Source organism: Stenella coeruleoalba, assembly GCF_951394435.1.
Source record: "Stenella coeruleoalba genome assembly, chromosome: 6".
Taxonomy (NCBI): Eukaryota; Metazoa; Chordata; class Mammalia; order Artiodactyla; family Delphinidae; genus Stenella; species Stenella coeruleoalba.
In genome coordinates, this window is record NC_137151.1 from 56,979,223 (window position 1) to 56,994,320 (window position 15,098).

At 38.7% G+C, this 15,098-nt stretch overlaps 1 protein-coding gene and 1 long non-coding RNA gene across 2 annotated transcripts in view; one reads left to right on the forward strand and one right to left on the reverse strand.

Moving 5' to 3' along the window:
* Window positions 1-15,098, reverse strand: part of PLA2R1 (phospholipase A2 receptor 1) — a gene marked incomplete at its 5' end in the record, with an annotated part of 117,308 nt that overhangs the window by 41,417 nt on the left and 60,793 nt on the right. Inside the window, 3 exon segments of the mRNA XM_079923463.1 lie at window positions 1,770-1,854; window positions 5,427-5,572; window positions 7,116-7,318. Of these exon segments, the coding sequence (XP_079779589.1) occupies window positions 1,770-1,854; window positions 5,427-5,572; window positions 7,116-7,318 (434 nt within the window).
* LOC307187425 overlaps window positions 1-15,098 on the forward strand; it is a 73,230-nt gene that overhangs the window by 23,338 nt on the left and 34,794 nt on the right. The window contains exon 2 of the long non-coding RNA XR_013828602.1: window positions 7-104. This is a non-coding gene — a long non-coding RNA (uncharacterized lncRNA). The remainder of the gene's footprint in view (window positions 1-6; window positions 105-15,098) is intronic.

Sequence of the window (15,098 nt, forward strand, 5' to 3'; positions counted from 1 at the left end):
TTCCAGGAATGATCACGTAACGGGGTAGTGACTAGAGATTCAACCTTCTCAATGACTTGATGACTACTTGACAGAAGAGTGGATGGGCCGTGAGTAAAACTGAGGTACAAAATTTGAAAAAAAGAGGGTTTTGAAACCATTTATACTCCTCAAACATCTACACGGTCATGCAACCATTCATCTAACTTAAATACATATAAGCTCAGATTCAGAGAATGGCATGAGTTTGATATTTATTTTGTCCAGAGGGAAGTGGCAAGGGACTCAGTCCACTGCTTCATCGCTTAATCTCATTGATTCTGAACCAAATTGTCTATTCCTCTATTACTGATGAGTTTTTGTTTGTTTGTTTTACTAAAACGCATTCTCAACCTCTATGTACCACATCTTATTCTCCAAGTGCCGTATTAATGTTAACCACCCAACTGTGCCACGTGGTGGCTGCCATTTATGGGGTAGGTCGACCCTGCTATGCCCCTTCCACTCTCTGGGCCTTGGTTTCTTCATCAGCAAAACAGTTGGGTGGGGCTGGGTGATCTCTAAGATCTCTTCCTGTTCTCTGGTTCTGATGCCCTTTTCAAAGAAGCAGTCCTGGGGTAGAATCGTTATTTTTTTAAACTAGCACACTCTTACTATTTTTGTTCCCACTATAAGCATGTAGCTTTTCTGCAAACCCCTTCCTTGCTACAGATTTGAACACCATCTATGTAGCAGGCCTAGAGATAGATCCCTTTTCTCTATTGATGTTTACTATTTCAAAGTTTGGCTGCCGCTGTTTTGCCAACGAGGAGACATTATGATATTGTGGCTTTGGAGGCAGACAACCTGTGTACAAATACTGTCTCTCTTATATATTATTTTAGGCAAACTCTTTAATCATTTTAATACCCACTGTATTGAATCACTGTAAGGATGAAATGAGATCATGCAGGAGTGCACTCAGCTCAGTGCTCAGAACATAATTAGGGCTCAATGAACAGGAGCTGCATTAAATGCTCACTGCAGGCTGTTGCTAACCCCAATTCACAGGTGAAACTGAATAACTTGATTTTGCATGTGCCTAACTTGAGTTTGCATGTGCCTTCAGATGGATCTCATTTTAATCTGGGATACTGCTACTGTTTTTTTCCCTATTATGAGGAAAATCTGAGAAATCCTCATTGCACCTGAAAAAAAAAAACCCAAAACGTAATTGTGAGTTCCCTCTTTCCTTCATAGAGGTTTTTTTACACGTGAGGCTGAATGAAAAGCAAGTCTTTTTTTTCCCTTCCAAATAACTTGCTTTGTCTGGGAAGGAGGAGCTGTTTCTAAGGCTGGCATTTCTGTTCTTTTAGAGTGAGAGAAACTGAAAATGTTTCTTTTCACTGTGACACAGACAAGGGTCCCACACTCACACAATCAGGTACTACGCAGCAGAGGTGTGTGGGGGGGGGGGTGCAAAGGAAGCCTGGTATTATTTTAGAGAACAGTTGCTTCTCTGCTGGAGATTCTTCACATGGGAGATGGTTTTGGGGGCTTTTTCAGAGAATTTGATTCCTTTTTGGGACGAGATCTTATAGCTGGCTTTAGAACTATCTGGCTAGCAAAGGTTTCTCAAGACCTTGCTGAAATAACTCTTTTGGTACCAAGGTCTGGTGCAGTTTTTGATTTAGGTTTGGGTCATGGGGAAGATGGTCATTCTTTCCAGGTTCTCTTGGTTGGTTTACCAAGTGGTTCCAGGGCCACCTGCTTTGAATTCATTTTCTTTTCTCTAGCTTGGAAAGACTTACAGGAGTTCCATCAGACCACTCCCAAGAGCCAGCATTCAGTGGGTTTCTTTTGTTAAATCCAATCCAGAACTGCCTTTCTTCTGTCCTATGAAGAGAGGAAACAAAAACTTGGCTCTTCCCGTTGAATTCACAACATTCTGTAAAATGTTCAAGAAATATTTTAAAGTATTTAGTTGTGTAGGGAACAGCTGATGCTACTGGCAAAACTGGTCAAGTCAGCAAGCATTTATTGAACATTTCCTGTAAGCAAAACCTGAGCTATAAAATGAACTGAGAGAAGATTAATCTCACTTCCCATTTCTCTTGGTTTGTATGGTGTGCTCATTGGTGATGGGCAGTTGGGGGAAACAGTCAGCCCGTATTGAGAACATGGCTTTCGCATGTTCATTAGGAACGGCAATATCTTTCAATTAAGACAAGAACACATGAAAGCAAGTTGGTAAGAACTTTTGGAACATCTTTTCCCTAGAGGACTATTTATTTGCTAATTTACTATACTATTTATACTACTTTACTCTTTTAATTTGTTGTTCTTTTGTCAAATGTTCATGTATTCTCTGAAGGTTAATCACCACCACCCCATTTAATAAAAGGTACACAGCAGATTTTTTTTTTGGTTTTTTTTTTAAATGTCCCAATGTAAATAATTCCACAGCAAACCAGTCTGAGGCACGGTAGATTAACTTCAGCCGTCACCACTGGTTAGACTTGGTGAGAAGCCCCACAGAGAACCATCTTCCCTCCTATTAGGCTGAGGACGAATGCGTCAAACCAGAGAGCACTCAATAAATCAAGCAATAAAGCCTAATTATACAACGAATCATCTGACTAAGATAATTTTCTGAGAATAATTTTGAAGAATTAAAGAGTTAAAAGATTCAGAAGTCATGACAGATGCTTTATTTTCCTTAGTGCGCAGAAGAAAGCCTGTTCCGAGGCAAGCCTGTTCTGAAGCATCCCCTTCTCAGATATTTGAGCTCCTTTGCCTGAACGATACAAATGAAAGTAAAATGTGACTTAGAAAAGGTCAGAATCACGGAGGTGCATTGGTCACTGCCATGATAATAACTTACATTTAAGGTTGTGGGAAGGTGAGAATGCTGCCTTAAGGTTAAACCAGGCATATTAATCTTAATGGCCAGGCTGAAAACTCACATCACTCTCCCTGCCTTGAGAGCTTTTTATTCCTTTCCTCACTGAATTTAGAATTTTACATGTTTCCTGCTATATATTGGCTCCTAAACGATGAACTGGTACTTATTTTCTCTTCATCATTTTCCTAAAATTATGTAACTTTAATTAATATAATATAATATGAATATAATAAAATAGAAAAGCAGCACCATAAGAAGGAGAAGAAGCATGTATGCTAACTATGAGAACTGGTTTATTTGGTATAATTAAGCATGAGATTTGACTGAACTCCCTGGCAGTCTGGACAAAAAGTAAAACATACGTTATATAGCTTTCGTGATTAAGTGCCGAAGATCAATAATTTGATAGATACTTGACACTAAATTCACTAAATTCTTGACATTCCAAGTGTGAGAATTTATATAAATACAAGTGTTATAATGAAATTTGATGTTACAGCAAACTTGGAAGCAGTTTTCATGTATTGTTTCATATAGCAAACCTCACAATATGCAAGTATGAAAGGGTGTTTTGCAAGGGGCTGAAGTCATGAAGCCAAGTTACAACTTAGAAAAGTGGAGACGATCACATCTCCCTTGGATCTGAGGCCCCACACCAGACTAGCAAACCAATCGACAAGGAAGCTTCTTGAACTTTTCTTCAACCTCAGAGAATCTGACTCAGCGGCTCTGGCGTGAGACCAAAGGGCACTGTGTTTTTGAAAAAGTCTCCCAAGTGAGTGTGAGAATCAGCCAGATTTGGGAAGTATGGTCTCAGGCCAGCATTTCCTGCAGGGACTAGAAGTTCCATGGGATGTTGGTAATTGGTCTCAAAAAAAAAAAAAAAAAGGGTTTTGCAGTCAAAGAAATTGCTTCCTTCTAGAAGCCTTTACAATGCTAAAGTATATGGCAAATTTCCAAGATCGTGCCTTGTTTTGCAAACATATTTGACCACAAAATCCCCCTATTTCCCCTGGAGTACTTCATGAGACACACACTGGGAGATATTCCCACCTTTGAGGTCATTTTTGTAGATGCTGGAGATGAATAATTTGATAGATGTTACATATTAACCTTCTTAGGGGAGGGTCCTAAAGGAAACTTGTGGGGAAGGCCAGGATTTTCCTCAAAAAGTAGTTCTGGATTTTCTCTGAGATTCAGGTAAGTGTTTCATTGAGACTTCAGATTTCCAGAGCATGGAACAGAGTACCTGGTATTATATTTGTGTTACATATATATGGAGGCATGCCCCCGCCCCCAGACCACGACATCCTCAGGGGCAGGATTTTGTCTGTCATATCTATTGCATTCTCCAGCCACCCATGCATATAATAGGGTCCCTTCCATAGAAGATATTCTCAAAATACATGCTAACCGACAAGAACATTCTAGAGAAAGAGGCCAAGGGATGAGAAGACTTACTAAAAGAGAACATGATGGTTATTTTCAAATATTTGAAAATAGAGTAGACTTGATCTGGCTTACTAGAAAGTTGATCTTTGAAACTAGCCTCCAACGATGGAATGGGTTTTATCCCAAGTAAAGAGCACTTTGAAACTGAAAGGAATTATGTAGACCAGTGGTCCCCAGCATTTCTGCACCAGCGATTGGTTTCGTGGCAGACAATTTTTCCACTGCCGGGGGTGGGGGGATTGGCGGGACGGTTCAGGCGGTAATGCCAGCAATGGGTAGCGGCAGGTGAAGCTTAGCTCGCTCTTCCGCTCACTTCCTGCTGTGTGACCCAGTTCCTAATACACTGCGGACCGGTATTGGTCTGCGGCCCGGAGGTTGGGGACCCCTGATGTAGACAGTAGATGACCACGGGAATGTAAGTAGAAGAAATTCCCATATTGGGTCAGAGGTAGCACAAGACCTCCTATGTTTCTTCAAATTTAAATTTGATTGATTTTCCAACTTCGTTAAATTCAAGATTCTGTCAACTTGCAAAATGGATGCAGACAAGTGAATGCTTGTTTCCTCAGAGGTAAAATTAGAAGGTTGGATTGGAATTTTTTAAAAAAATTAGTGGGACTTTCTTTTTTTCAAACCAAATTTCACATGGACTCCTGTTATATACAAAACAACTAGAAGGGGAGTTGGCTGGACCTGCTGAGTCAGTGAGCAGGGAACCAGGAGCTCTGCCCACTTGGCCTCTCCTGCTCTGGGGGCTCAGGACCCTCCGGACCCTCAGACAGCACTTTGAAAACCACTGGGCTAGATAATTTCTGAACTTGGCAGAAAAGCTCTAAAATTCTGATTTGAGGTACACAGAAAAGATTTCAAATATCAAAACAATCGTCACTTTGTTCTTTGTTTTATGGAATGAGTCGTGGGTGCAATATAAATATAAAACTGTAAGTATGTATTTTTCTTTCACAACTAGTGTTTAGTTGGTTTTAGACTTAAATACTTGAGATTTTGAATATCCCAAATACCCGCCGATATTGGGATACTCATGCCTAAGAAGCCATTACTTGGAGACAAAATATGCGACTGAAATTTTTCAAAATTAACAAGTATTTACCGATTAAATTTTGAATGTAAAAGCTCATTCACAAAATTCTCTTCCTCGATGTGGGCAAAGCTTGCAAGATGAGCTCCAAATTCTTCACAAAATTCTTCAGCTTCTCTCCATGTTCTTTTCGTCAGAACTTTTTCACTATGAAATACCTGTGTAGTAAAAGGAAAAAAAAGTTGACACGGTCATGAATAAGGTGAGGCTGTTTAATTCTGGACAAGAAGATGACAATAATATAATTGTTGTCATTATTCTACTTTAAAAGCTTGACCAAGTAGGGAGAAATAACATTTATTGAACTAAAGTGTGTCTAGTTGTTGTAATACCATTATCTCATTTGATTCTCATGACAAAGTCATGCGGAGGATATGATAGGCTCAGTTTAACAGATGAGGACTCTTTTCCTCCTTGAGAACTCCTTTTTTTCCCCCTCCTAAATTTCCTGTGCCTGGGATATGCTTGTCCCTTAATAAAATGTTTGTCAAGAGATGAGGACAGCCAGGATAAGAGAGGTTACAAATTTCAGGTCACACAGCCACAAACTAGCAGAGCTAGGATTAGACCTAGTATTCCATAGCTGAATGAATCTGGCTAACCCAGGCAAAGAAATGAGAAATGAGACCTGGGACCTAGGGCGGGTATATTTCTAGGGTCTTTGGGTCTTAGCTGTGACTAAATTCTTTCCTGTTTCTCAGCTGTCCTCACAATAGCAGGAAGAAGTCAGTCAAATGGCGGGCATACTTTTGACTTTATTTAAGGTCAAGGGTGAGGAACTGAAGACCTGGAGCTTCAGATTCTGGCCTCTGCACCCTTCTCATTTTTAACTGCCTGACACTATGCTGAGTCTCTAATGCCCGGCAGGCACCCTGCGGCCAGGCTTCACCAGGCTCTGATTTGCTGAGACCGGGATGAATAACCTTCCCAGTCCCATGGACCACAGCACAGCATTTCCATATTTTAAATTATATGTCAAAACCCACCTCCGCTGGGAACCTTTTCTCGAATCACTTTAAATTCATAAGCCCTACTGCTATGCCCATCAAACACACCATGTATTTGTTGACATATCAGGGTGATGTGTAGTAGAAAAAGCACTGGACTGGGAGTCCCAAGACCGCAGTTTATTCCAACTCTGTCAATAAATAATTTTGATCTTGGGCAAATCACTTCATCTCACTTCATGCCGCAGTTTACTCATTTCTAAGGTTTAACTTATTGCTCTGTGTGGTCACTTCTGGGCCTATTATTCCATGAATTTAATGTAGGATTATACCTGTGTACATTTAAATTTAGTGTATTACAGGTGTTTCAGGCCATCTATGAGACTGCAATATTTCTAGAGGTAGAGGCTGTCTCCATTCTGCTCTTCATGTGCCCAGGTGCTGGAGAAGAACTTTCTCCCAGGATTTTGGAAATCTCTATTTGTAAAATGAACCAAAGACAAAACCACCAAACAAAAACATCATATTTCAAAAACGTATTTCTGAGAAGAAGATTGTAGATACTGATTTAAATCTAGGATCTAAAGATGATTTGCAAAAAGACATTTCTAACACATATGTGTATATATCTATACCTGTATCTCTCTCTACATCTATATATCTCTATCTATATCTCACTCTATATCTATCTCTCTGTAAATCTGTATGAATAATGTTGGTCCCATTGAGAATGCCCATGTAACCTTCATATTACCTTGAAGCAACTGGCCAGGCCAGGCTCTGACTCCCAATCCAAATAGCAGGAGGAAAAGGGCCATCTCTCTTCTTGCTCAGGTTTCTCCTGATTTTCCACTGGTTGCTTGCACAGGGACATTGCCTTAAAGTGTCTACAGTCCTTCACTTCCCAGCGACCAGGGGGACTCCTTCCTCGAATGACAACACAGCCACCACTGTAGCCTAAAAGCAGAAAACAACACTTTAATACCAGATGACGAGAACGTTTTGTGCTTGGAAGACAGCTCATTAGAGTGTTGAATAATTGACATCTCATAATGAAGCATCCAGACAAGAACAATAAAGATGAAAAAGGATGTTTTATTGGCGTGATCATCTCATTTCTCTTCATCTCTGGAGAAGAGAATAGTAGATGGCAAAGTGAGAGAAGGGAGAATATGAAGCCTAAAATTGGGGCATTTTGAGCTCAGATGGCAAATTATGGGAAATTAGGTGCTGTTCCAACTTGGGACTGAAATATCCCCCATATCTCATCAAATGCCAACATCCCTCTACTTTGAATTATTGAGCGTTTTAACTGTGCAGAGGAAAATTTAACTCGCCATTTATTGAATACCTACCCTGTACACTGTGCTTTGAAACCCTACTGTGAAAAATTAACAATGAAAAATGCATGGTGTTGATCCTCTGGGAAATAGATTCAACAGGAAAAAAATACATAAATGATGGAGTAGAGCAGACTGCAAGGTACACAACAGAAAACCAAACTGTACACCATGGAAGAGTGGAGAGAATGAGGTATATTCTAAATGGGGTGAAATTCTGGGGGCAGGGATGGGGCAGACATCAGGGAAAAGGGAAAGACCATTTAGTTATGGACAAATTCCATTTTATTCTTTTGCATATGTTTGAACATTTTGGAAGATGAAACATATTTTTCCATAGAAGCAATTTCTATGTTAAGATTCTCAAGTTTGTCATCAAATATATACAACTCATAAGACAGCTAAAAAATGCACTTCAAATTTCAGTGACTAGTAGAAAACAATCCCATTCCAAAAACACAATAAAAATGGAGTAAAAATGAGCTTCTTTTTTCATCAGTCCAGAGCAATCATTCAATTAACTAAATCAACATTCAACAACAACAACAATAAAATTATGCATCTGTATCTATGTACCAGGCTAGGCTTTATATTACTAGCTGCTTGAGATAGAAGGACAAAAAACATTTAGTTTAGTGTGAGACACAAACAAATAAACGATTAATGGCAGCAAACATGATGGATTAAGTGCTATGGTAACAGTGTGTTAAAATTTCTGTGGGGAGACTTCAGAAGGAGTGATGGAGTCTCAGGATGTCAGTAAAGGATTTGCAGGAAATGACATTTGAGCTGAAGTTTGAAGGATGAAAAGGAGAGAAAAGTTTTCAAGGAGTGCTTTTAAAAAAGCAAGTGATTATAGATGAAGCATCTAAAGACTTGTGACGATTCTGGACCTAAAGGCACTTTAAAAAATGTAGTCACTTGGTACTAGATATTTGTCTTGCTTAATTTCCCTTCAGAAGTAATGGCTTCAATTTCTGTAGATACAGGGTAATTGACATTATCCTTGCCAGCCATGTTTTGGTTGTTGAATGCTGATAGAAAGACTAAAGAGAGAGAGAATGAGGAGTGGAATGAGAAGGAAGAAGACAGAGGAAGATGTACAAAGATTTACATTCCTCCTGAAGGAATGGAAAAGAGTTTTTGAAGAAGGAGAAAGAATAATGAAGCTACAACACGAGTGTTTGTGTCTTCAACAATCCTGGTTGCACACCCCGTGTTAGACACCTGCAGGAAGCTCACAGTCGTATGTGTGCGTGCACGCTGATGGTCAAAGAGACCCACGGAGATGAAAATGACCAGTGGTAAACAAGAAAACATGATTGTGTGACATGCAGAAGGAATGGAAGTCAACAGAGAGAGTTGGTCCACACAAAGGCCATCAGTTGGCTCCACTGGCCAGAAGAGCTAGTTAGAGTTCAAGGTGGAGTCTGGGGGGCCCAGCAGGGGAGAGAGTATAGCATGCCACTGCCCCTGCTGTGATGGAGCACTGCAGGCCTGCTGAGTGTAATTGTGGAACGCAGCTCACAATCTAGCTGAGTCATGAACAACAGAGGAGATGCTGCCTGCTCTGTGTAATGAAATTCGAATGAAATTGAACTGTGGAAATCCATGTGGAATCCGAAAACCTAATATGTATATGGATGGAATTGCTCTAGTTGAAAGAGCAGGAAAAAACACACACTCCCACCTGACTGTTCCATCCTTTCTTCCCAGCAGCCTTTGACTTGGGGTCTGAACTCTGGGGTTCTAGTCCCAGCACAAATACTTAGTAACTTGAAACTCAAGGTTCATAAATCACAAAAAGCCTTGTCTAAAACATAGGGGCAATAATTCCTTTTCTTCTTATGGATTTTCGTGAAGATCTGATAAAATAATATATTAAAAAGCTCCCTGAAAGATATGAAGGGCTAAAACCATCACTAAGATGTTGCTTCTATTCTTATTTTGACTGTTTTCATTACAAAAGCTGGGATTTTGTGGCACAGGTTCTGCCTGCATGTTCAAAGAATTTTTAAAAAGCTCAAATCAGCAAGTTTAAAATGCGATATACTTTTTTGTTGGTCTTGCATTTTGTCTTACTTTCCCACATCAGACAATGATTAAATAGCTTTGGTTTTAGACACTAGATATTCAACTCATCTTCATTAGCGAAGAAGATGTTTGTGAGCTGCTCTGAAGATAAAAAGTGTGCAGTAGTGTTATTGGTATTCGAAAATGGTTAACTTAATGAAACATTTGACCTAAATTTTAGAGTCTCAGCCTCAAAGAAGCAGTAAAGTGGTATAATAAAGGGAGACTGGGCTAAGGGAGATATAAACCAAATTTATAATTTTATGTTGTGGGGATGCTTGTGAAGCCAAATAATAAGGGTAGGGTGTGGAAAAGAGCAGAGGTGTTTCTTCTCCCAGAGAAATTGTTCTCCAATTTGATTAACTCATTTCCCACTGGAAAAGAGCAACTGTCATCCTATCCCTTAGCGGTGAATCTCACATTTGAACTGATTCTCCTCACCTGCCTTAGCCTCCCTCTATCCCCGCCCCTTTACCCTCTCCATCAAACACAAATGGGAACACTTTCAGTTAATTAAGAAATTCCAATTCACTAGTCTAGTCTCTTCAATTTGGTAAAGCTATCTAGCCTTATAGTAAATTGAACCAACCTGGGAAAGCCTCCATCTTTCACTTCTCTGGCCGTATACCTGAAAACAAACAAAATCTATTTGTGGCCTCAGGGCAGGAGGGAATCATAACTGGGCCTTTAGACAATTATTTTACTTGAGCCTGTCTACTCATTTCCCTTTCCCTGCAACAACTTTCACATCCTTAATCTCAGGCCCTCTGCCCCAGCCACCTTCCATCTCTCTCCTCTCCTTCTCCGTGGAGAAAAGTGAAGCTTTGGGTCAGGGAAGGTGAGGTTTCATGGAGTTCTGCTTATCTGCCTGATACCATGTTAGGCATTTTATATGGTCTTTTTCCTATTTAACTTCAAAACCTCTTTGAGGTGGATATTAGCATCTACAGTTCACTAATGGAAAAACCAAGGCACAGAGGTGTAGTAACTTGCCTTAGGGCCATGTAGTTCTTGAGGGTTTGATCTGGAATTTGAAACCATATTTAACTGAGTCTACCATGAGACAATGTCAAGGTACAGAGGAGGTGGACATTCAATAAATAGCTGTTGAATGAATGCTTGAATCTTCCCCTCTAACTATGCTTCTCCATTTCTATGGAGCTCCCTCTCTTTCCCCTGGTCATGCTTCTCTCCTTGGTGAGACCATAGCATTTCATTGAAGATCTACTACCACATTTTTAGTGTGTATGACAGTTACCTATATATTTATAAAAAGATATGGGAAATACCCAAAGGGTGCTCAGAAATGAGGCTGTTTGTCCTCATTTATGTGTTGGTTCATTTCAGTACTCTGATGCGACCTAAAATGGATAACTATCTATCTGCTGGCTAGATACGGTTCTCCTTTCCATGCGTAGGGCAGTTTCAAGAAAACAGATCTGACTAAGCAATCCCATTTTCCTTGTCACTGAGAGAAGATTTCCACTGACTTGAGACAATTAGGGTAAATACTCTGGAGTTATCCCATGAGTGAAACATACCTTTTTCACAGTGCTATCTAGATCTAGAAACACAAACCTTTTGTCACAGAGCCTGAGTTATGGATGGATGCAAAATTTTCTCTATGAAATAACTGTGAAACTCTAATATAACTTGGAAGAGTATTTTTGAATGTCTTAAAGGATGGACTAACCTGTTTTCTTTCACCATAGAGCAGCCTCCATTTATATTGAATCCTTAATCTAAGTACAAAGTACATTTAGGTTTCTAATGCATTAGCTTCTCCCTAAATGAGAAAGGCCCTATTTGCCATCTTTCCCTTTAATCAGTGGCACTAGTTAGTATGGATCAAAACTGTTTTTCCTGTTTTACCTGAATGGTTACTTCTCTTAAAATACCAAGTACCATAGTCTCTTTGTTGTTGTTTTAGTAAGGATAGCAGGAAATTATCTCTTTATAGAAATATCCCAGCTATGAAGCTATGAAGAAATCCCTAATGAATCCATGAATCTAGGCATCGATCATTAATGGCTTCTAACATTGCAAATAGTAAGAGAACTGGACATTATATGCCTCCATATGGAGCATACAACTATCTATGAAATGGTCTTTCCAAAAAAATAAGAGTCTGATTTAGATCAGGCCTCTGATTCCAACTTTTTAAAAATGTCATTTTAAAAATATCAATTTTATGAAAAATAAAAAGAATAGAGTAACTTTTTTTATATTAAAGACTTCCATTTATTAGCACTGTGACACTCAGTGCAAAGAATACTCAAATGTTTGCTTTTTATACCAAAGGTAGTATATTGTTATTCTTCCAGCTCAACAAGCAGTATATACTCTTTAGTGAACTGTTACTTCCTAGAATAGCAGGCGGGCCTCTTCCAGAAGAGTAACACATTTTTAATGTGTTGTGGGGATACAGTAAGAAAACCTAGGGGCTTCCCTGGTGGAGCAGTGGTTGAGAGTCCACCTGACGATGCAGGGGACACGGGTTCGTGCCTCGGTCCGCAAAGATCCCACATGCTGCGGAGCGGCTGGGCCCGTGAGCCATGGCCCCTGGGCCTGCGCGTCCGGAGCTTGTGCTCCGCAATGGGAGAGACCACAACAGTGAGAGACCCGCGTACCGCAAAAAAAAAAATAAAATAAAACCTAGACTGAAGGAAGCTCTACAGGACAAACACATTTGCATCAACAAATAAAAATTTTAAAAAATGACAGTGGGCAAGGAAGAGGAAAACACAGATTAAAACAGACTTTAGGAGATATACCAACCAATTACAGTGCATGCACCTTTTCTTGATCTTGATTCAAATGAAGAACTCTAAAATACATTATATAATAGTTATGAATCATTTAGGAATTTGAGCATTAACTGAAGATTTATGATGCTATGGAATTATAGTTAATTACTTTTAGTTGTGATAATTGTATTATAGTCATGTTTCTAAAAAGGAGTCTTTATCTTTTAGAGATAACACTGAAATATTTATGGATGAAATGATATGATATCTGGGATTTTCTATGAAAAAATATGGGAAATGGGAGGAGTGGGTGGGAGTATAGATGAAACAAGATTGACCATGGGTTGATTATTGATGACACTGGGTGATGGGTATATATGGTGGTTCATTATGCTATTTGGTGAACATAATATAAGGTTGAAAAAATGGCAGGACTATGATTCCACCACAGATTGAATATTTTGATGATATGACATAAGGACAGAGTCTTCACTGAGTTTATAAAAAGCTGCAGGCTTCCTGTTCAGTGGTCAATTTATGTAGTCAGTCTGGGCTGGATTAAGGTTCTGACATGGGAACCAAGCTATTGGATTCTTTTGTGACAGGCAGGAAAAAAAAATGTCATTTAGGATGGTGTTTCTGCAAACTGCAATTTAAAAGAAAAAAGGAAACACAGGGGTTTTTATATTGCTGTTTTCTTCAAAAAAAGATTTACATTTTCAGAGACAATTTACTCAATGTCAATCAGCCTGAGCAGCCAAACTGAGCATCACAGTATTATTTTTGCTTCAGGGAAAAGAGAAAAAGAGTAGTGCCACTCAAATAAATTACAGCAGAAACTTATGAATGACAAGGAGTTCTGCTTCAATTCCAAATTTTAGACATTCAAATATGCCCCAAGGAAGATAACATTAAAAACTAAGAACTTTGTCTACTCAAAATATATTAATTTATTTTGACAGGTATAGACACTCCTCACAAAATTACAAAGTATATTAGAAATGATACCTGGGTTTTTTTTCCAGTAATAGTGTGACATGGAACTTTACTATTCTCTGCATTTTAATAACATTCATAAATTTGTAGAATGAGAAGGTTGTTTATTGAGTGAATTGTGATGTTTCTTGTTTAGAGCTATGCAGTCACCAGTTTATATACAAATTTCCTAAACCAATGGTTATACACAAAGAATCTAATTTGTCTTACTTCACCTTGCATGCATCCTTTAAAAGTATAGATTTTTAAAAAAATAAATAAATAAACAATATATTTTAGAGCATTTTAGGTTCACAGAAAAAATTTAGCAGAAGGTACAGACTTCCCTTATACCCTGTGCCCCACGTACCTTACTTCTGACATCCCATACAAGAATGGTACATTTGTTAAAACCTATATTGACACATCATTATCACCCCAAGCCCATGGTTTACATTAGGGGCCACTCTTGATGTTGTACATTCTATGGGTTTGGACAAATGTACAATGACATATATCCACCACTGTGGTATCATATAGAATGGTTTCACCGCCCTCCAAATCCTCTGTGCTCTGCCTATAAACTCCTCCCTCCCCCAGCCCCTGGAAACCACTAATCTTTTTACTGTCTCCATAGTTTTGACTTTTCCAGAATGTCATATGGTTGGAATTACACAGTATGCAGCCTTTTCAGATTGGCTTCTTTCACTTAGTAATACACATTTAAGTTTCCTCCATGTCTTTTCATGACTTGATAGCTCATTTCTTTTTAGCGCTGAATAATATTCCATTGTCTGCATGTAACACAGTTTATTCACTCATCTACTAAAGGAAATCTTGATTGCTTGTAAGTTTTGGCAAGTATGAATAAAGCTTCTATAAAAAAAAATCCGTATGCATGTCTTTGTGTGGACATGTTTTCAATTCATTTGGGTAAACACCAAGGAGTGTAAGTGTTGGATTGTATGGTAAGAGTATGTTTACTTCTGTAAGCAAATGCCAACCTGTCACTGAAAGTGGCTATACCATTTTGCATTCCTGCCAGCAATGTATGAGCACTCCTGTTGCTCCAAATCATTGCCAGCATTTGGTGTTGTCAGTGTTTTGGATTTTGGTCATTCTAATAAGTGTGTGGCAGTATCTCGTTGTTTTAATTTGCAATTTCCTAATGACATATGATGTTCGACATATTTTCATATGCTTACTTTTCATCTATATATCTTCTTTAAGATTTTTGTCCATTTTTAGATTGGGTTTTTTGTTTACTTGTTGAGTTTTAAGAGTTCCTTGTATATTTTGTATAACAGTTCTTTATCAGATATGATTTTTACAAATATTTTCTCCCATTCTGTGGCTTGTCTTCTCATTCTCTTGACATTATCTTTCTCAGAGCACAAGTTTTAATGAAGTTTTAGTTCTAACGAAATCTAGCTCATCAATTATTTATTTCATGGATTTTGCTTTTGGTGTTTTATCTAAAAAGTCATCACCATACCCAAGGTCATGTAGGTTTTCTATTATCTTTTCTTCTGGGAATGTCAAAGCTTTGTGTTTTACATTTAGGGTTATGATCCATTTTGAGTTAATTTTGTTAAGGGTGTA